Genomic DNA, 23820 nt, shown 5'->3' with positions numbered 1-23820 from the left:
CCCATTGGACTGCTGGGGGCAGGTGATGTAGTTAGGTTTGGGGAGAGGGAGAGGCAAGGGGTGCAAGCACTCTACTCCCCTCTAGTTATATGAGCTAGGATCCCCTCAAGCCTAGCTCCTCTCCAAAGTGGAAATTCAGGGGACCTTGAAAATTTCAAAGTACACCCTCTTTAGCCACTATTTAAGGAACCAGAAGACAATTCAAATGGAGAGAGAGAGAGAGAGAGAGAGAGAGAGAGAGAGAGAGAGAGAGAGAGAGAGAGAGAGAGAGAGCCAGAAAAAAAAAAAAAGCAAAAAAAAGCCCCAACTTACAGGAAAATATAACCCTTGGGTTAAATGACATCATCCTGACACATTCACCCCATCATGTTCCAGTCTTCCTGAAGTCCTCCAAATTAACCTTTTTTAGCAAATGGTCAAGAGTTGAAGTCAGGTTTTAATCTGGATGCAGGACTGATTGGGAGATCTCTGCCTGGGACAAGCCACTATTTTTCCCTCAGGCAAGGGACCCCTTTAAATGCAAATTGAACAGACTAAAGGGTTGCCTATGAAAGAAACTGGAGAAGGGGGTTATAGAACTGGGAAGAGGCTATTAGCCTAGCCTTGGGTTCATAAAACTGCTTCCTTGATCACTAGACAACAGTTTTGAATATTTTTAAAGTACAAACTCAAAAGACACATCCCAAATCCCAACAATACTTTGTATAGTAAAGACATTGCTTGCTTCTGATAGTAAAGACATAAGTTGCTTCTGTCTCTCTCAGGCCAAATGTAATGAAGAGGCCATTGTATTCTGAATGGGATAGAAAAATCTTGTCCATCAAGGGATGCAGTCTTGAAGAGACCTGCTTGCTAACTCCAACTCTGGAAAGGAAGAGGGGAGTACCTTCCTGCACCTTCTTCCAGCTTTCTAGTTAGGAATTCTGGCGAGCTCTGTGCTGCAGGGATGGGCACATGCCCACAGAGAGGTCTGTGCATGCCATCTTTGGCACATGTGCCACAGCTTCGCCATCACAGATAAAGGGCTTTGATGTTTGCAAAGTGCTTTATAAACTATTATCTCATTTTATCCTCATAATAACCCTAGGAGGTAGGTGCTAGTATGAATCCCATTTTACTGGAAACTAAGATAAAGACTTTTTCAGGATCACACAGCTAGAAAGTATTTGAAGTTGGGTCTGAATTTAGTCTTCTTGAATCTAAGTTCATTGCACTTCCTACCCAAATTGCTGACATTTACAAAGTGTGTGGCTTGGCATGATGTCCATTTGCGAAGTGCTAGTTGATTCCCTCGTCCAAGCCTTACATCATCTCTGAGAAGTAGAGTCAAGAGGACCTTAGTTCAAACGTGACCTCATACTAACTATATGTCTGGAAAGGACCTTTAACCTGTGCACCTCAGTTTTCTCATCAATAAAATGAAAACAATATTAGCATCTACTTCTTAGGTTTGTTATTAAGAAAAACAAGATATTTGTAAAGCACTTTGCACATCTTTAAGCACCACATATGTTGGTCATTGTTGTGGTTATCTGACATTCACAGAATCAAAGGAACTCACTTTAGTGTCTGAGGTAGAACTGAAACAAGAACCATTTTTCTAGCACTATTTCTATCACACCAAAGAATTCCAATGCTATGAAACCATGGGTAAAGACCATGGAAGTATTAAGGGTTAGGAAAATAACTATCTGAGATGATACTAAATCAAATCTGGATATCAGCTGTCAAAAGTTATGGTCTTGAAAGTCAGTCTTTTCAGATATGGGAGCAAAGAAGTTTGCGTGACTCTCACTGAGATTCAGAAACAGGGCAGCAGAAAGGATACTTTATATCATCTCCATGCACACTAAACTAGCGTTCTAGTGATGAACGAAGAAAATGTGAGCTCTAAACCTTCATTCTAGGAGGTTTCATGAACACTACATTCGGAAGAGAAGGGGAGGGAAGGGGAGAGGGAAAGAGAAAGGAGTGAGGAAGGGAAGCCAGAGAAGGAGACAAAAAAAGAGGGAGGCAGGGAAAAAATGTGCAATTGTCTAAATACTTATCTCAAAGACTGAGCAAATAATCCCCTAAATTCTACTTTATCAGGTGAATTCTGGAAATGTTTCTATACTTTGCATTTTAAGCAATGTAATATATGTTTATCCTAATATTTGAAAGAAAAAAACAGAAGACAGAATGTATTTTTAACAGATCATAATAGTAACTTGGAAGGGGAGTGATTTGTAGCCATTGGTAAATAAATTTGTCTACTAATACCCACTGTAAATTAGCATTATAAACAAATGAATGCATAAATAAATGATTGAGTGAACCATGAATTATGTCTAATTATTTGCAAGATCTAGCTGAGTCAAAAAATTGTTTCCCCAATACACAAAATGTGGCTATCTGGTAAAAGTTTAAATAGGCTAAAAAGTAATATGTGGGATTAATAATAGCAATATCCAATATCCGACAATATATAATACTGTAGCTGTAAGGAAATGGCACCAACACAATTTCTTCTTTGAGTTGCAGAGGCTTGGCTTCAAAAATTAGAATGGATGAATGAAAGTTTGCTTTTTTTCCAAATGCTTTTTTCTGTACTTTTGAGACTGAGTCAAGAAATCTCCAAGATATTCATGTAAAGGTGTAATATCCCTGTTATGGCCTTGGGCACTTGTGTTTTGTTTTTTTTTTGTTTTTGTTTTACTTTTTTTTTTTTTTTATTTTAAACCCTTAACTTCTGTGTATTGACTTATAGGTGGAAGAGTGGTAAGGGTAGGCAATGGGGGTCAAGTGACTTGCCCAGGGTCACACAGCTGGGAAGTGTCTGAGGCCGGATTTGAACCTAGGACCTCCCGTCTCTAGGCTTGGCTCTCAATCCACTGAGCTACCCAGCTGCCCCTTGGGCACTTGTTTTTAAGAAGTTATCATTTCTTGACTGACAAATGCTGATCTACTTAGACAAGTTTAGGTATATAGCAATATTTTTTTGATGATTTGATAGTAGGCTGAGACACTAAAGCAGTCAAATTGGATGTTCTCAAGCTGTTAAGGCAATTTGCACCAAATCACCCTCCTACAGAAAGGAAACTCCTTATGGGCAGGGACCATTTCTTTTTTTTTGTCTTTGTTTGCCCAGCATCTAGCACAGAATAGATGCTTAATAAAAGCTTACTGATGAATTGATTTTTAAAAAAGGTTCCCAGCCAGGGAATAAATACAGGGCAATAAAACTGTTTAACCTGTCTAGAGCAACTAGAATGTTGAAAATGTTGTCATTAAAAAACATTAAATGAATAAAGTCAAAATATCAGAAATAACAGCTCTTTCACAAAGGTGATCTAAGTTCTTTATGGAGTGCATATGACAAAACGAACACTGAAAGGATGCATAAAGAAGGGCTCTTCATCTTTAGATGGGTAGAATAATGGATAAAGAGCTGGGCTTGGAGACAAGAAGGCAAATCCAGTCTCAGATACCTACAAGCTGTGTGACCCTGGACAAGTCATGTAACTTCTTTGCCCCAGTTTTCTCAAATGTAAAATAGGGATAATACCTCCAAGAGTTGTTGTAAGAATCAAATGAGATCATTTTTGAAAAGTGTTTAGCCCAGTGCATGGCACATAGAAAGCAATTAATAAAATTATAAATAAGAAAAAATTTTAAAGCAAATAAAAAAATCCTTCTCCTTTCCTGCCTGACTGGTAATTTTGGGTTCCTGCTTGATGAACCCCCAAACTCTCAAATGGGTTCTTTCACTGGAAGCTTTGGGCTGGGACTCTCCCCTTAAAAATATTTCTGTCTGCATTTATATTTTCCCTTTCTCTGTATACTCATTGCTAAGCATGATGCCTGGCACACAGTTGCTGCTTAATAAATGCTTGTTGCCTGGATGGGAAGCTCAGTACATTCATTGCCAACCAGTCTGGCACTACATGCCAGTGTGCTGCAAAGACCTTATGGATGACAGCACTAGACCATGGGACCATCGGCGCCATTCCTGACCATTAATCCTGTTCTCCTCCATTTTACCATAAATCTGGAGCTCAGCTCAGGGTTCACTATGGGCACACACAATCGGCAGGGATTTCCATTACCATCAGTCACAGTCGGAAAGCATTTATTAAGTGCCAACATGGGCCATCACTACTGCCAAAGTCCATGTTTCTCAGTAATTTACTGCATCCTGTAGGTACTGTGCCCCAACACACTGAGAAATCCATGCATGCTGCCAAAACGCTGACTTTGAAATCTTGTCATCTTGAGAGCACATTCAGCAGTTTCTTTTTTTCATGAAAACTCTATTAGAAGCCAACTCAGCTTCCAGTCATAATTTACGCACATAAGATTTTAGATCAAGAAAGAGCTTCCAAGATGTTGTCCCGCTTCTTTTTTATAGATGAGGAAATGGGAGAGCTGGAGATGTCCAGTGACTCTCAAAGCCTGGTGGGGAGGAAAAGAGTCAAGACTAACTCCAATCAAGGCACCAAGCTGCTTGGAGTCAAGGACAGCTCAACTGCCTTCCAGTTACAAGCCCATAGACATCAGGATTAAGCTTTCTGAAGCTTAGTTTCCTTATCTGCAAAATGGGAATAGTAATGTTTGCATTACCTACCTTGGGATTACTGCAAATGCAATTCTTTGAAGACATTTAGTTAGATGTAAATGTTTATTTTTGTTCTTCAGACCTATGTCCTTATCAGTACCAGATGGTGTGGAAACTCTTTTACCAAAGTCAGCTGATAACCAACCTCTCTGTAAATGACTGGATATCAGCTCATATATTTGGAACTGGAAGAGTCCTTAAGTAGAGTGAGTTGGAGCCAGTTTGAACTGGCTAGTGAAAGCAAATTATTCCATTTTCCATGATAACATTTACACCATAGAAATCAGCAAGTAGCCTTATAAGAGCCAGGCCTGATTTACTGTTTTATGGACTGTCTAGACTTAGTAAAGTATTAATAATGTAGATTAAATTTAAAAGTGTGTGGGTATACTTGTTCTATAAAAGTCACATGCAAGAGAAAAGTATAAATTCTTTTCTTTAAAAAATGCTCCATTTTAAATGAAGGTCACATCCTCAATAAAAAAAAATCAGAAAGAAAGGGATGCTTTGAAACACTCAGGCAGTCTTCAGTAGATAGAAGAGCCTCTGAAATAAAATATAAACCAGAGGAGCAGAGCTGAGACCATCAATGAAGGTACTAGAGAGAGGATGAGAATGTAAATCATCCCTCCAATGATAGAAGGGAGGGTGGCAAGCAGAGGAACTAAAATAAGCAAACAGATTAGGGTGCAAAGAGGAGAGCACGATGAAGAGAATGAAGGGAAAGAAAAACAGAATAGATGAAAAAGAGAAATACATGTGGAAAGAGAAAAAACAACCTGAGGGAGAAGAGAGAAATTAAAAAGGCAATGGGAAATTAAATGGGAAGTGAAAGAAAGAAAGGAAAATGAATAACAAGAACAGAGTTAAGAGGAAGAAATAACACCAGAGTGGCATAATTATTACAGCAAGATGCCATGTAGATGGTCACTTAGGCAATCAAGACCTTGATTCTACTTCTGTCTCTAACCTTCAATTAACATATATACATATATAAGCATATATATATATGTATGTATGTATGATTCAGGGTTAGAATCCATGACCTTTGACTCAGGCTCCTTCCCTCTTCCCTCACCAAACCTAAAGCCACTTGATATCTCTGAACCAGAATTTTAAAGATGGAGTCAAAAATTGTCTTGATCTTACATCTGCCAAATAGGAATTAGCAACTCTCCCACACATACACACACCCCATCCAGGATTTCTTATTAAGAAATGCTTTTTGTGAGTATTTTGAAAAATCACTATACAAATAATGAGAAAGACAGAGAGTGTGAGTGCATGTGCCCAGGAAAGACACAGAGTTTCCATGATTTCTTAAGAAATGCTTTTTTGTGAGTGCTTTGAAAAAATACTATATAAATAATAATAGTGTTAAATAATAAAAATGTTAATATCGATAATACAGGTAGACAATTGATAGATATAAATAGATGGATACATAGAGAGAGATAGATGGATATAGATAGATTGATGGATAGATGAATGGATAGATGGATAGATGTAGATAGATAGATAGATACAGACAGACAGACAGGCAGAAAAATAGAGAAGAGTGCCCAGAAAAGATATGGACATACGAATAATACATACACAGGGAGCTTCCATGATTTTTCATTGAGTTACTTTTTTGGGAGTGTTTTGAAAAAATGCTATATGAATAATGATACTGTTAATAAATAAGAAAAATGTTAACATCAATAATACATACAGAAAATTACAACTAAAAAGAGAGAAAGCAGACAGATCAATAAAGAGAAAGATAGATACCTAGACAGAGATTAGAGAGAGTAGTGGGAAAGATAAGTTCAATTTCATACATGCTGGGTAAGTTTAAGATATTTCCTGGATAGCCACTTTGAAACACAAATAGGCAATTGGCAATACAGGGTTAAAGTTTAGAGGAGAGAATGTAGCTAAGTAGATAGGGCAGTCACCTGCCCAGAAATGATAGTTAAGTCTCTGGGGATTGCTGAGATTACCAAGACAAATAGATAATAAAGAGGGAGAAAGTGGCCCAGGAACACACACACACACACACACACACACACACGTGCACGCTTGCCCATGCATATCGATGCATGTAGCATAACAAACATACTTAGTGCGAGTTATGCAAGGGAAATTCTAACTCTAGAAGATGTCTGCCAAATGCATCCTGACTACATAGAAGGGAGAAGCACCTTTCAGAAATCACCCTGTGCCCTTTATTCAGTGGGAGAGCACTAAAAGGCTTGAGTATTCATAAATATATGTTCCTTAAGAAGTGAGAGATGGTATTTTTCTCCTCTGCAGATGGTCCCTTAAGCATCTGACGAGCTTTCAGTTGTTCATTCAGTATCTACTATATGTCCAGTAGCAAATTAAGTTACTTAGGGATGTAGGAAGGTAGGGGAAAGTGATGACAAAAAAAAGGGGTGGGGACAATAATGGCTGAAAAAAGCAGATGAAGAGGCGTGTCTATTCCTTTGATAGAATTAGACAAAGAAAACAGGACAGAAGCGAGTTGTGACTAGACCTCAGTTACATTAGGGAAATTCTGTGTTCTGTAAGTTTATTCATTTTGAAGCTTTGAGTTTTGCTTTTTTTCCGGGAGTTCTGTAGGAACAGTTGTTTTTTTTTTTAAAAAACCCAATCTTATCTCCATTGATCAAAGGGGAAAAGGATTTACCTCCCCCATGGGCCAGGACAGCCAAGAGATGCAGCATACAGACATGGTATTGACAGGTCAGGGACAGAGGTAATGACTAAGGAAGGCAAACACTGCAGGAGCTCCATGTCCTGATTCTCCCCTTCTCAGAACTATTAACGTGGATACACAGGAGACATGAAAGTCACCACATCTTGTTTCTTTTTTTCCTGGTAGGAATGGCAGGGGGTAAGAAGAAGCAAAAGAAAAGTTGTTAATGGGCCACTCACAGGTCCAACTTCACTGCTGGCAGCCTGGTTCCCCATTATCACTTTGGTGCTGCTTTTAGTATGAATACCCAATTGGCTTCAACCTTCAGGTAGCTCAGCACTCCAGAGCTCAAACAATTCACCAGCCACAGCCTTCCTAGTAGTAAGAATTATAGGTATGTACTACCATGCTAAGTCACACCTTTTGACTCAGCATTAATAAATATCACTGAGTTTTAACAGTCATTCAATACACATTTTTTTCTGATGAGTGTCCACTCTATAGGGCACTGGGCAAGGAATATATGGCGCCTTCTATCAAACTACTGGATTTCAGTGAATCTTCCAAAAGAGAAATATAGAAGTGTAATAAAAGATTATTTTAATTTGATTAAACTTTCATAGGAATCCAGGAAGATTTTCCAAATTTCTAAGCACAAAGGAACTCAAAATACAAATAAGAGGGATTGCAAGAATGATAAGGAAAGAGTAAATGAATGGCTTGTTAGTTCAAATCTGGCCTCAAACACTTCCTAGTTGTGTGAACCTAGGCAAGTTACTTAACCCCAATTTGCCTACCCTTTACTGCTCTTCTGCCTTGGAACCAATACTTAGTATTGACTCAAAGTAAGGGTTTAAAAAAAGATGGAAAGGAATGATTTCCAGGAGGGGTAGCATTTGGTCCATCAACTATAGAATTCAAAACAAAATAAGTCAGAGATCACAGGACTTAGAAGGGATCTTTGCAATCATCTGATCCAACCCTTGCCTTTCATAGATTACAAAATTCAGACTCAATGAGGTAACAAGACTTGAATAAGGTCATACAAATTGTAAGTGGCTGAGTTGAGATGTTCATGTATTCTGGCTCTAAAATCAGTATTTCTTCCATCACACAAAGTAAGGGAATAAAGATAATAAATTTTAGAGCACATAGGATTTTAAAGTTGGAGTCAAAATTTGCCTCAAGGCAAATTATAATAATAACAAAATAACAAATCTAATAAAAACATTTTCCTTAAACGCAATCTGAATTTGTCTCTTTGCATTTTCAATCAATAATTGCTCTTATACAGAGGCAGTTGTATGGCACGATGGATAGAGTACTAGGCCTGGAGTCAGGAAGATGAGTTCAAATTGGCTCCCTGTTAGAAGCCAGCCAGCAGTTTCCAGTTACCTTGAGAGGTGTGATAGTTTAGCCAAAACTGAGGAAGAGAGAGTTGGAGACATAGTGGATTTCCAGAAGATGTTCTCTTTGACTTCCTATGAATCTTTATTTTTATACCTTTCTCTCACAGTCACACAAATGCTGGGAAAATTTACATTTCAAACCCAAAACATAGAAGAACTCAAGGTTATAGTAGTTAAGCTGGTATACCTAGTAAATTTCTACAAAATTCTACATATAGATTACACTGAGACTATGCCTCAAGGCTACCAAAACTCTACTTTATCTAAGTTTTATTTTTATAAAAAGAACATTCAACATATTTCAAAAGTGGATTAGAGTATGAGAAACCCCAAATTTGGGGGACAAGTCTAATGTGGGAAAGTAGTAAAGTGTGAGAATGTTTTGGTTTCATAGGGTTAAATTCAGTGTGAGAAAATAAAGTGAGTGTATTATGTTTTGATTTTGCCATACTGTGTCCTTCCTACTCTCAAGGTAGAGTGAGAGGAAAAGATTAAAGCAGCTTCAAGGACATGAACTATTAACTCATTAAGTACTGGTCTATTATAGAGTATTAAGGGGAATTCTATAAAGGGAATTCTATAAATGGATCTCTATAAAGAAATTTTGTATCTATGATACAAAACTTAAGGCTATCCTAAAAATATAGATTGTGGCAATTTTAATAATAAAAAATGTTGGTCAGAAGAGTCACACAGAGGGGTCTGATTGGGTATCCATCCATCCTATGGCCTGATTTTCAGACAATAGAGATCAATGTCTGCATTGATCTGCATTGACTCGATGGACCCTGATGGAGAACCTTATTTCTCTGAGGGGCTCCCGGAACATATCCACACATTAGTCATACTGAAAAAGGAATCTCTTACTTGGAGTAGAAAGAGTGACAGAAAGTCTAAATTTGGCCCTAAGTGATTCTTAGTCCCACTGCCTATTTTTCTCCCAGTCTGTAACCCTCTTTATAGAAGCCAACAACAGCCACATAAGGCTAGAAGCCATTTTGGATTTCTCTTTATTCCCAGACTTGATTGACATGGTCAAAGGATTCATCCAAGTGACTAGCCTCCTGGTCAGGCACCTCTTTGTAACTAAGTAAGGCTGGTCCTTTGAAAACAGTCTAGTACCAAGCCTATATTCAAAGGGGCAACTAGATGGCACAGTGAATAGAGCTCTAGTCCTAGAGTCAGGAAGATCCAAGTTCAAATCTAGCCTCAAACACTTACTAGCTTTGTAAGCCTGGAAACATCATTTACAAATGTTTTCATCAACATTTTTGTCTCAATTTCCTCAACTATAAAACGGGGATAATAATAGTTCTTATTTCACAAGGTTGTTGTGAGGAGCAAAGGAAATAATAAATGTTTTTTTTTAAAAGGCACTTAGCACAGTGCCTGGCATACAGTAGGCACTACATAAATGCTTATCCCCTTCCCCTTCCGATGACAATTTTATAGCTGATAAAGTCCTAAGAGACAAATTAACCACATTTCTTTATTTTACAAATGATAAAACTGAACCCAAGAGGTGAAATGATATTTGCCCACAATTTTATGGTGGATTGGTAGCAATTGCCTCCCAGTCCAATGTTGACTCCATGACACCATGATGGCTGTCCAGTCCTACCTGTAAGACAATTCTAAGATAAGATGAGCACACACTTTGACTGGCCTTGTCTAGAAGCAGAGAATTTGGGGTCTCTCCAGGCTCTATCTAAAATTTAATAAATTCAATAAATACTTATTGGATCCTTACCATGAGTAAAGCATTATGGGAGGCATTCAAGGGGATACAGAGATAAATGAGATGACCCTTTTCTCTAAGGAGCTGGTATTACAGTCTTGTTTTAAGGATAAAATAGGGATACAAATAACAATTATACACGGCAGAATATTATTCATTACTTTGGTGGTGTTACAGAAACATGATTATTTTTACTTTAGCACCTTATCACTTCTCCTGGGGTCCATTTCAAAAGCTACCTAAAGGGTCTCCCTGCTTCAATTCTCTTCCCCTCCTCCACAGAGATACTAATGGATATGAAACCCAGAGGCAATCATGCAGCCTGCCATGCTCAAAAAGCTTCACTGACTGGTTTATGTGTTTAAGATAAAATACATAGACTTAAAAATTTGGCATTTAAAGTCATTCACAGACTGGCTCCTACCTACTTCTCCTGCCTTATTCCTACACAGTATATTTCCATCAAACTGGCCTCCTAGATCTCCCTGTAAACACTCATTCCTCTACTACATCCAGAATTTTGTACATTCCTGGAATGTCCTTCTTTCTGCCTTGCCTCCACTTTCTTTCACTCTCTTACTTCTATCAAAGCACAGCTCAGCCACTACCTCCTACCTAAGACCTTCTCTGTTCCCCTGAATTATCAGCCTACTCCCTCTTCTACACATTTTGTGTATATTTTCTACTTACTGAAGATGCTGTATCTCCCCAAAAGAATGCGAACTCCTTTCAGGGCAGGGACTGTTGGTTTATTATCACAGAATTCTCAAAACTAATAACAGTGCCTTGCACAAAATTGTGCTTGATACATTTTTGTTAACCCATCAGTATACTCTTTCAACCTCTCTTACAAATAAAAAGTAGGAAAAGTAAAGTCAAAGACTAAGAAAGGAAAAGGGAACCCTTGACCACTGAGAAGCATCACTAATTATTTCTAATAAATCTTTCCATACCTGATAGAGTTTTTCAGGCCCTTTCTCTTTAAAAGCATGGATGACAGCAAATTGGGAAAAATCAGTAAGGCTCTAAAAGATGTTTATGGATAATATTCCATTATCCATAAAAGGTGTTTATGTTAACAGTTATTAACACACTTTCTAAATGGGCAACACATGGCTCTACTCAGGTTTAGAGAGCAAAGAATTCACATATCTCACAGAAAAGAAAGGGAGAAGGGATAACTGCTAAAATGTATTTCAACATGCAAAATGAGCCCAATCTATTCACACTCTCCCTCTCTCTCATCTTCCCTCCTTCCTCAATCTTATAATAGTAGCTAGTTAGTATTACATTATATAGCACCCTCGGTGGGGAGTCAGCAAGATTTGAGGTCCAATTCAGCCTGAGACACTTCCTACCTGTGTATGACCTTTAGAGGAGTCACTCGACCTCTGGTTGCTTCAGTTTCCTCATCTGTAAAATGAGGATAATAATAGCACCAGGTTCAAAAGGGTTGTTATGGAGCTCAAATGAGATGATATTTGTAAAGCTCTGAGCCCAGCACCTAGAACATAGTAGGTGCTTAAAATTTTTTTTTAAATTCCAATGCCACCACTCTTTCTTCCTGAGCTCATTGCATTTTCTCACAGACTGACAAAAAAAAAATCAACCACACTACCTTCTGATTCAGGAGGAACCCTTAGCCCTCTTTCTGCATGGAAGTTCACAGAAACAGATATGTCACGTGTAGGCATAGAGCTGATATCGTTCTATCTACTAAAAAACTCAAGAGTTCTTTCTCATGCACATACCTATGGCCTAAACATTCCAGGCTCTCCACAATCAGGTACAAACATACCACTCCACAATGTTTTTCATGCTCCTCCACTCCATTTATTCCATAAGTAGACCCACCTAAGGCTACTTCCTTTTTTCCACTCACAATGTTTCCTAGAGTGGGCTCCCACCATTTCTGCCTACTCAACTCAAATGACATACCCTGCTATCCTTAGTCAGAAATAACCTTTCCCTCTTCATGCTGCACTCGATTGGAACTTCTCAACAACTCTCTAATGGATTATTTGAACTGCAGTGATTTATACATGTAGCATATGCCATTACTAGTTCCACAAGGGCAGGGGCCCATGTTTTACTTGCAAATTTTATACCTTATTCAGGACTGACTTCAGAGTTATGCACTGACAAACATTTAACAATTTTTTACAAAAGAAATTTTCCCCAAAATCCAGTTGTTCAATCATGGACATCTTTTCCCCCTCACCCTTATTTATATTTTCTTCTCTAATTCTTACTGCTTTCCATGAAGATAGGAAATAACATTATTTCCTTTAAATAAAGTAGCTTTAAATATTTCAGTGCTTGTGAAGATTTGGGGCAGGTAGGTGGTGGAAGATTGGGTAGAACACTTGGCCTGAAGTCAGAAAGACTTGAGTTCAAATTTACTAATCATGTAACCCTGGGCAAGTCCCTTAACTCTGTTTGCCTCAATTTCCTCATTTATAAAATAAGATAGAAAAGGAAATGGCCAAACCATTCCAGCCAAGAAAACTCCAAATGGGGTCACAAAGTGAGATATGACTGAAATGACATAATAACCACAAAGATCAAAGACATAATTTACTTTCTAAAAGAGCAGAAAATGAAAGCACTTAAATACTTTTCCTCTCTTTGGAATCATCCATCTTTGTTGGGATTTTGCAATCTGGTCTAAATTGACAAGATACAACTCTTCTTTCATGCACACTGGGATATAACAAAGTGTAAAAAGTTGGGGGCTGGGGAGTGCATTGTAGCAAAAGGTTAGTTACCCATAGAACCATAGGAAAAAAGCACAATGAAGTCATTGGACCTGCTCCCAAGGATGTCAATGCTATCTGTATGATGAATGAAATGTAACATTCCTTTTTAAATAGTTAAAGGCAATGAAGAGGTCTCTGAAAATGCCCTTTCAGATAGTATCCAAGGAATTTAATTCCTAAGAATAAAATCTTTCTCAGCACATACTTAGGACACAATAACAGACATTCTATTCTTCCAGAATACAAGCTCCACATAGTATGAGTTCAGTAAGGATAGTAGAAACACATTTTATGGATGGCCCTCCAGAAACTGAATTATTCTCTGGTTCGTCCCCCCAGACACAGCAAGGTGGAACACTTGGTCTGAAGTCAGGAAGACCCGAGTTCAAATCCATCTTCAGACACTTACTAGCTATATAATCCTGGGCAACTAACTTAACTTTTGCTTCAGTTTCCTCAAAATGAAAAATGGAAACAATAATTCCCAAGGTGGGTGTGAAGACCAAATGAAATAATTGTAAAAAGCACTTAGCACAGTGTCTGGCACATAGAAGTTGCTATAGAAATATTTATTCCTTTATCCATCAGAATGTGGTCCTTCTTAGGACACTAATAAATGCAGAGATTTAAAAATCCACCTGGTTCACCAGGTGCCTAACTAAGCCAGCATCCTCTGCTTAAAATGGAGGTTTCAGAATTCTGGCTACTAGGGGAAGTGGAGAGCTGGATAAGTACACTGACCTTTCAAAATTCCTTTTCAGGGGGCAGGTTGGTGGTTCGGCAGTTTGAGAGCTGAACCTAGAGAGGGAAGGTCCTGGGTTCAGATCTGACTTCAAATACTTCCCAGCTGTGTAAGCCTGAACCCTCATTGGTCTAACCCGTACTGCTCTTCTATCTTGGAAGCAATACACGGTATGATTCTAAGATGGAAGAAAAGGTTTTTTTTAAAAATTCCTTTACATAATAAGAAAGCAGAGTACCAGTGATAGTGGCAAGGATTTGATTAGAGGGAAAACATACCAGAGTGTCAATGAGTTGCTGTGAAAGGTCAATGAAAAGAATTACAAGTCAAATCCTACCATAACCAAAAAGATTACAGTACTTACTCCAAACCATTCCTGAATACAACAAATCTCCAGAAACACCAGAGTTTGTTCAGTCCCCTTGGACTTTGATTGGATTTTGCTCACATAAGGCTGGAGTTTCATTCAATCCAGCCCCACAATTCTCTATACTACTGACCTCCTGCAACCTTAAAGCCTTAATGGCTCCTCCAATCACCAAACATGGGAAAAGGAGCAAAATGCCTGGCATATTATAGATAAATGCTAGCTATTGTTATTATAATGAAACATAATTCTATTTCCTTTCTTATTTCTCCTTTCATAAAAAAATCACATATCCTGCTTCATAAAAATTTCCTTATTTGTTTTGTGGTATACATCTTTATAAAAATATATCTATCTCCATTGCAAAATGAATTCCAAATGGAAAATCTATGCTAAAGATAAGAGGGAAGACCAAACATCACCGTAGTTCAGACACACTATCTCACTCAAGAAACAGATGATCCGGTGCATTTCAACTGGTTTCCCACCTCCAAACACCTACTGTCTCAATCCATTCTGCATACTTCATTCCAACAGATTAATCTTTCTGAAACATAATATTCACTTATGCCACCTTTGCCCACTGCCTATTAGATAAATCTTTAGCCTGGCTCTCAAGGTCCCTAGATAATCTGACCCTGACCTGTCATTCCATCTTTGCCAATGTTGTCTACTTAAATGTCTCCTTTATGGTAGAGGCTGATGATGAAGGATGCAATCCACCTCATGGTAAAGACATGAGAGGCTTAATGGAGAATTAAAAACACATTTTTTGGATGTGGTCAATGTGGAAATTCCCACCTAATGCCATAACTCAAACTGTTCTGCCTACATGGTATGCCCTCCCTCATCTTCCCTGCACACATTTTACTCATTCTTTTACTGTATATTGTATACACATTTTATTTATATATTTATGTGTGTATATATATATATATATATATAACATTAAATAATAATAAATAGCATTTAAAGAGACTTTAAGGTTTAAAAAGCACTTTATGAATATATTTTCTTTGATCCTCACAACCACTTCAGAACTGAGAGTAGGTGCTATTATCATCTCCACTTTACAGAAGAGGAAACTGAGGCAGACAGACATTGGTGCCATGCACAGGGATCTGAAGCCATACTTGACCTGAGGTCTTCCTGGCTCCAGGCCCAGCCCTCCACTCTCTGTGCTACCTAGGCACCTAGCACCTTAGGAGACACAAAGATCAGTAAGACACATTCCTTATACTCAATGAGCTTTACAGTATAATAGTCTGAAATAAGTAATGATATACAAATATAAACCTGATCACTTAAGAACTCTGATCAACATAATATCAACCTTTATGGTAGAAGGCTGATGATGAAGGATGCGGTCCACCTCATGGTAAAGACTATGAGACACTTAATGAAGAAATAAAAACACATTTTTTGGATGTGGTCAATGTGAAAATTAGTTTTGCTGGATCTTGTTTATATATTCCAAAGATTCTGTATTTATTTTTATTTCCTTCTGTGGGGAAGTAGAAGAGAAGCAGGGAGAAAAAAAAAAGCATGAAAATTGAAAAAAAAAACACCCATTAATTTTTTAATATGTTAATCCTATCCATTGTGCTAAAAAATAAAAAATTTAAAACTCTATAGCCTCTGTCTTGGTCTTAAGACTAAGACAGAACAGCAGTAAGAAATAGGCAACTGGGATTAAGCTATTTGCTGAGGGTCACATAGCTAGGAAGTATTTGAGGTCAGATTCAAACCCAGGTCCTCCTGACATTAGGCTTGGCACTCTATTTACTGTGCCACTTAGCTGCTCCCCGTTCTATCCATCCTTATCAGCTCTTGGTGGCTTGTATTGTCAGGCAACTTTTCATCATGGGGTTAAGATGATAAGTTCCTTGAAGAAAGGAACTGGCTTTTTGCTTCTTTGTGTGTACAGGGCTAGATGGCACAGTGGATAGAGTGCCAGACCTGGAGTTGGGAGGATCTGGGTTCAAATCTGGCCTCAAACATTTACTAAGACAGAAAGTAAGTGTTTACAATAAGTAAATGAATGAATGAATAAAATAAAATAAAGAAGAGGAGGAAAATCCATCAGTTTTTGTAATAGCTGGTTTTACTTTGGGCCCTAACATCCAACATAGGGGCTGACAACAAGAGTTTATGATTCTGACAATCAGGAGACCAATATGAGTGCAGCAATCAAACAATTACCAGTTAGCCAACAAGCATCTATTAAACACCCAACGTGATCCATTCGTTGTACAAAGTGCAGATGACAAGAATAATGATGACACCAACAATGACAGTAATAATACTAGCTAGTATTTATTCAGTACTTTAAGTTTTGCAAAGCACTTCAGGTTATTTCTCACATTTAATCCTTACAACAATGCTGAGAGATAGATGTTATTATTATCCTCTGTTTTCCAAAAGAGGAAATGGAAGCAGAAAGAGGGTAAGTGACAAGCCCAGGGTCAGACCGCTAATAAATGTCTCAGTTAGGATTAAAATCAGTGCCCAGTGCTCTAGCTACCTAGCATGAGAAAGCAAAGCAGAAAATAATTTTTATTCTCAAGAAGCTTAAAGTCTAGCAGGGGAGACAAAAATCCAAATAATTATGTACAAATGAGATACATACAAGATAAACCAAAGATAATTTGACAGAGGGAAGGAATTAGTATTAAGGGGTACTAAAGGAATACATGCAATGTTTTTTAAATAGACAGTGGATTCTTCTGAAGAACGGCACCATCCTAGATAAGTAGCCTTTCTTTATCTCCCCACAGGCAATACCCAGTACCCTTCCTTTTAAATTATCTTGGATTTATTTGCATTTCTTCCTTTTATAGTTTATCCTGTTCATACTTAACAAATGTATTTATTTGTCTTCCCCACCAGAACACAAGTTCCTGGGTGTCGATCTTTGTGTGTCCAACTCTAGAAGTAAAAGTAGGTGCTTGATATTTTCTTGCTAATGAATGTTATAATTATTATTATTAATTAAATGAACTTAGCTTAAATTTCATTCAGAAGTGTCAGAATGTGGATGGTTTCTGAGTGAGAAAGACCAGAACAACACTGGGCCACTAAAGAGAACTCATTGATTGTGAGAGATAGCTCTCACAAGACTGTGACTTACCCACACAATAGCCCACAAGGTTCAGGTACTGTTCCTCTTTACAGCTGGCCCTGCAGGTTCCACTCACAAGAAGGGCATAGGGATGGCAACTGATGCAATCGGAGTCAGTAGGACCATAGCACTGTCTGCATGAGGGATGGCACACTTGAAGAAAAGAAAATTCCAGGATCAAGGTCAGAAATAATGAAAAAGAAACACCACTACCAAACACGTCAAAAACATTCCTAAGAATATTTAACAGCAATGATGAGTGCGTTCTCTGACCACTTAAAATTTCTGAGGACATTTGGATAAGAGAGAATCACCTTGAGGGATCTGACCACTCACTGAACAATTTCTCACTCCTCATGCCCATGAGGTTGTTTCTTCCAGACAGAATATTAAAGTACCATCCCAACAAGATGTAGATAAGCTTCATTCAATCTATCAGAAAGTATTTATTAGCAACTATACTGTACCTGGAAATACAATACAGGAAACAATCACCATGCCCAAGGACTTTACATTTCAACAGAGACAATAAAGACATTGTACAATTAAATATGGAATAAATATGGAATAAATACACTTATCATAGTTAACTATAAGGCAACTTAGTCAGGGGAGACAGCAGTTGAAAGGAAACTGAAAAAGTTTCACATTAAAGTGGGTTTTCTAAAACCAACATATTTAAATCACTCAGGGGTCTAGTGACTGACTCCATGATTTTTTGCAAGGAAACATGGAATGTTTCACTAACCCCCTAACTCAATTTTAGTATTTCCACCAATTATTTAAAATATTATTTTGAAGACTGGCAACAGAAAATTTGGTTAAGAACCCGTTAAACAGAAGATGGCACTTGAGCTGCATTTCAGTACTTTCAAGCTAGATTTATATAGTTTCAATGTCATTTTCAAGATCACAGAATAAATGACTGGACAGACCATTCTCATACACCATTGTCCCTTCACCGCAAATTTCCCTAAGTCAAGTGCTATGATTTAACCAATGGTGTACCCTGTTCCTGAGAAAGAACAATTAAAAGAGTCATGGTCAAGGATAGACAACAAGAGCAGTCATATAAAGGTGGAGACTACACAAGGGATGTTCTTAAATGTTATTTTTATAAATACACATTTTAAAATATTTTATTTTTCCCTAACAACATGTAAAACAATTTTAAGATACATTTTTAAAAGTTCTGAATATTGAATTCTCTCCTTTCTTCTCACCCTCACTTCTTCACTCCTTCTCTGCCTTCCCCTCTCCAATATACATATTTCATTCCTTAATAAAGGAGAAGTACAGAAACAGCAAAAGGGTAGGGATCTTCTGTCATCTTCCTACTTAGTTACAGTATTTTCCATCTCATTCACCAAAAACTATGGCAGAAGAGGAAGAATAAAAGAAACTAAAGCCCTATACCCTTTCTTTTGCCCAATAATATACTTCTACTACTCTTATATCTAGTAATTTCACATCATCTTTCCACTCTATCATCAGGCATATAAGAGCAAGCTATCTCCAAACAGCACCTTCCATTCTGTGAACTCCATTATCCTCTACCCAGTGCACCCATGTCCCACTCCAATCCTGTGTGTCTCTTCCACAGTGTCCTCTTAGAAAACCATGCTCTCCCCACTTTACCCTATATTATGGCATACTGTGTCATGCAACAACATGCCACAACATACCATAAGCATAAAATTTCATGCTATACCCTATCACATATCATACTAAACCATATTATGTCTTACTATACCATAATATATCATACCATACCATATCATATTATATTATACCCTACCATAACATAATATATCCTACTCATACCATGCTATACCTTACCAAAACATACTATATCGTACCATATGATAATATAGCACACCATACTCAACTGTACTAGATTATATCATACCCTACTATAATATAACATACTGTATCATGACTAAAATACTCCATGCTATATCTTAACATACCCCACCACATCATACCATAATATGACTTGCCAAAACATACCATACTATATATCATAACCATCCCCTTCCATGACAATATATCCTACTCTACCCTACTATCCCATTCCATATTATACTTTACCATAGCATAATAAAACTTTATCACTTGACCACAAACTTGCTTTGATCTTAAACATTTTTTCTTTCATTCTCATTCTATTAGCCCTTGATGAAACCAAACTCTAGCCAAATTCCAAGTCCCTGATCATCCTCTCCACCACTAGTTGTAACTTCTCTCATCCCTCTTCACTAATCCCCAACAATAGTCCTAGAAGGAGATGTGGAATACCCCTTGCTCCTACTGCACTTTCAGATTCTCTCTCATTCAGTAATCACTCCTCCTCTGAAGTTCTCACAACTAAAATCTTCTTCCAAATGTAGATCAGAACTTTTGTGTTCTGGTATCTAGGTCATTCTTCTCATTTGGACTTAATAGTAGTTGAAGAGCCTGCACTTTGACAAAGGAAGAGGTAAAATGATTTCCCTTGACCTGAACCAACTAGGAAGTAGACAAAGTCTTAACAATCATTCCACTGAGCCTTGTAGTCTTTTTTTTTTTGTAAAGAGTTGAAGAGGTGTTGATTAGTCCCCAGGAATGCTGGTCTAGAACAAAATAAGTTGCTACAGCAGATGTTAGCTCACAGACTACTTCTCAGAAATACAGCAAATGACAACATTGAAAGTAAAGGAAAATGAAAACCACGGAATTTGTGAATTAGAATAAACAGTAATAATCTAATCCAGTGATGGGAAAACTTTTTTAAAGAGGGGGCCAAAGGAAAGGAAATGCTCATCTGTCAGTCTGTTTCTAAGGCAACTCTTTCAAAGTTTCATTGTATTGTATCCTACTCTTTGTATTCATCAGATTAAGAATAATGTCACAGGGCTGCATAGAACATTTCAGGGGACTGGATCTGGCCCGCGGGCAGTAGTTTGCCCATCACTGGTCTAAGCCATTGAAAAGAATGTTAAATAGGGCCAAGCACAGGTATCTTAAAAAAACAAACAAAAAAACACTTCTTACTATGTGTTAGTTCCAAGGCAGAAGGCTAAGCAGGCTAAGCAAGGGATATTAAGTGACTTGGCACAGGCCACATACCTAGAAAGTGTCTGAGGTCAGATTTGAACCCAGGATCTCCTGTCTCTAGGCCTGACTCTCAATCCAGTGAGTTATGCAAGTGGCCCCACCAAGCATACATCTCTTAACATTTCCACTGGAGATCTCCTAACAGGATTTCATGGAATAATTAATAATGCCTCAGTGCCTGGTCATCTAACCAGCTCAATCCACTAAATTAATATCTCCTCATTCATCTCCCTCTTTGTCACTTTTGTTCCATCAGTTTCAATGGGAAGATCATTTTCCTTTGCAGACAAAACAGAAACATAATTAGAATTGAGAAAATCTTATTGTCTGTTGTTAGTTTTCATCATTCTAACTATCCCAGCATAGGTCTTCTTCCTTATATCATTGCTCTTTTATCTCCCAAAGTAACATTTTTTGGGACCTTTATCTTCTCTTGCCTCAGTTCATTCTGTGCTTGAGCCTTTTTTGATACTATTTTTTTTATACAACTATGCCATCCTCCTATGGTCATTTTTTATAATCTGGTCTTGCTTTCATCTTCTGTACCTTTCTTTTTAAAGTCCAAATTGTGCAATGACATAGGTCCTTTCTGGACAAATACTATTTTTAGTGTCTTGCTAGAATTGTTTCTCTTTATGTCCAGAATTTCACTCTTAAGAATTTCCTATCCCTCTTGATCTGACTTCCCCTGAAATGTTTTAGTCCACAAATGTTCCCAACTTCCCTCTGATTTTTTACATGCCTAGAATCTCTTAACACAAACTTTAGGACTGAGTGATCACTTCCCTCCCAAGGTTCCCATCATTTCTACCCAGAAACTATTTCTTCCCTGTTGATCTGAATCAGATGCAGAAATGAATTTCCCCTATTTATTCCTCAACTTTTAAAGAATGAAATGATCACTAAGCTAAGTGGAAAAGTTATTAGTAACTATGCTTTTGGCAAAGAAAGAGAGGTCCAACAGATGTCTAAATAAAGAAAGTCCTTCATCATACCCCTGTGCCTCTGTGCCAGGATCGAAATCAGTTTCCCAAACTCTGTGCCAATTTCTTCTCCATCCAGGTGGTCTGTACTATAGTATACTCTAATGAAAAAATCCCTTCTGTTTCTCTCTCCTTTGACTGTGACCCAAACATTCTCCATCACGCTTCCTGGATTTCCTGATGTGAGTATACTTTCTTAATGTACAATTCTCTCCTTACCCCTTTTATCGTTCAGCCATTTCAGTCATGCCCCACATTTTGTGCTTCCATTTGGTGTTTTTTTGGTTTGTTTTTTTGTTGGTTTTTTTTTAAGATACTGGAGTGATTTGTCATTTCCTTCTCCAGGACATTTTACAGATGAGGAAACTGAGGCAAAGAGGGTTATGTGATTTGCCCAGGTTCACACAACTAGTAAATGCCTGGGGGCCAGATTTGAATTCAGGTTTTCCTTATTCTAGGCCTGGCACTTTACCCATCTGGCTGACCCTTCCTAGCCCTACTCTGCCCCATTTACCTGTCTTGTTTCTTTTGAATAAGGTATTACCATCCAGAGCCATGGTTGAGTCATGAATTCCCTCTAACCAAGTTTCATTGATACCTTTTATGCCCAAATTTTCCCCTTTGTCTTAGAATCTATAGTGCATTTTATCTGATGTCTAGACTTTGGGTATTTGTGCATACATGGTCAAATGTGTAAACATATATGTAAAATGCATCACAAAGTTTTAAGTGTTATATAAATGCTAGCCACTGTTGTTTTTGCAGTTCTTGAATTCTATCTCCTGTGGAGTTCTGGGAATCTCAACTGCTATCTTTTTCCTTCATTCTATCTATTCTCTGTAATATCTAACTTTGGGAGATAGACCAAAAGAGTCTTTTCCCTTTTCCCTCCCAATCCTTTTTAGTGTCGAGTGCCATGGATAAGATTTGCAAGATCATATACTTGCAAGATTACCCCCATTTGGCTAGGAATTTACCAGCCATATGTTATAATCCAGAAGTCTACCTTCTTAGCCAGGAAGGTAGATGAGGGCTAAGAACACAGAGTGACTTGGCAGTAGACTCTGGGACACACCAAGAAAAATGAGAGAGAAGAAACTCAGAAGCAGGAAGGCAGAGGTTTCTAGAAGATGGAGTCATCAGAGGTATTCCATAAACAACATATATATATATATATATATATATATATATATATATATATATATATATATTTGTCAATGGAAAATGTCTGTGTGTAACAATACTACTACTGGACGGCTAGGTGGCTCAGTCTATTGAGAGTCAGGCCTAGATATGGGAGTTCCTGGATTAAAAACTGGCCTCAGACACTTACTTCCTAACTATATGACCCTGGGCAAGTCACCTAGGCCCCACTGCCTACCCCTTATTGCTTTTCTGCCTTGGAACCAATACACAGTATTGATTCTAAGATAGAAGATATAGGTTAAAAAACAAAAAACAAAAATACTACTACTGGTTTGTCTCTTATTCACTTTACTATTCTGACCTGATTGCGTGCTTTCTCCATTGATTTGATTAGTTTCTAGCTGTTTGTTTGTAGAGCAGGAACTGGATGAGTTCTTAAGCTATGTTTGCAATTAGAGTTATCCAGAATTGTTAGCTCCCTTACACTTAGGGAGCACAAATGCCTTGTCCTACACCTCTGTCTTACAGAAACTACATGGAACCAAGGATGCTTCATTTTTCCCCAAGATTCACAAACTACCTCACATGAAGTGGTATGGAGCAGAGTTGATTCTACTACTCTTTCATACTGGTGCCTGAATCCGAAATTCAGTTCGTGAAGCAAAATCATACAAGGTCATGTATCTTTTCCTTCACATGACATATACCAAGCTAACAAGGTATCTTGCCTTTTTTTTTTTTTTTTTAGAACAGTCACGTTAGGATGTGAGCAATAAAGAAAGGAGGGAGGAATGCCTAAAAAGAGAATGCAGCTGCAATAGTACCTCATGCTGCCAAAACAGGCAGCAGGAGCTGAGCTTATGGAAGAAAATGAAAAGGTTGCTTTGCCAAGGGCAGGGAAGGTCTAAGCAAGTCTGATACTGAGAAGAGAGGGTGGAAGGGAGGGAAGAAATGAGATCGGGGTTAGAAGAGATTCTCTTTTCTGGCAGGTAGCTTGTGGGAAGCAGAAGCAGAGATTTCAGAGAAATTCCAGTGCTTCTCCTGCAGGCAAAGAGCCAAGTTAAGTTAAGCAAGGAGAAAGAAGAAAAATGGATTAAAAGGCTAGCAACAGCCCCCACCATCATTCACTCTGCATTCCTTAGAATGGAACTTGGAACCAGTTCATCTAATAGATAGCAG

The 23820-nt window shown here is 37.9% G+C and overlaps 1 protein-coding gene across 1 annotated transcript in view; it reads right to left on the bottom strand.

Moving 5' to 3' along the window:
- FRAS1 (Fraser extracellular matrix complex subunit 1) overlaps positions 1 to 23820 on the bottom strand; it is a 545529-nt gene that overhangs the window by 233882 nt on the left and 287827 nt on the right. Inside the window, exon 19 of the mRNA XM_044681606.1 lies at positions 17426 to 17569. Within this exon, the coding sequence (XP_044537541.1) occupies positions 17426 to 17569 (144 nt within the window). The remainder of the gene's footprint in view (positions 1 to 17425; positions 17570 to 23820) is intronic.

This window comes from Gracilinanus agilis, chromosome 6, assembly GCF_016433145.1.
Source record: "Gracilinanus agilis isolate LMUSP501 chromosome 6, AgileGrace, whole genome shotgun sequence".
In the NCBI taxonomy this organism is placed as follows: Eukaryota; Metazoa; Chordata; class Mammalia; order Didelphimorphia; family Didelphidae; genus Gracilinanus; species Gracilinanus agilis.
This window is presented reverse-complemented; position numbering and strand designations above follow the sequence as displayed.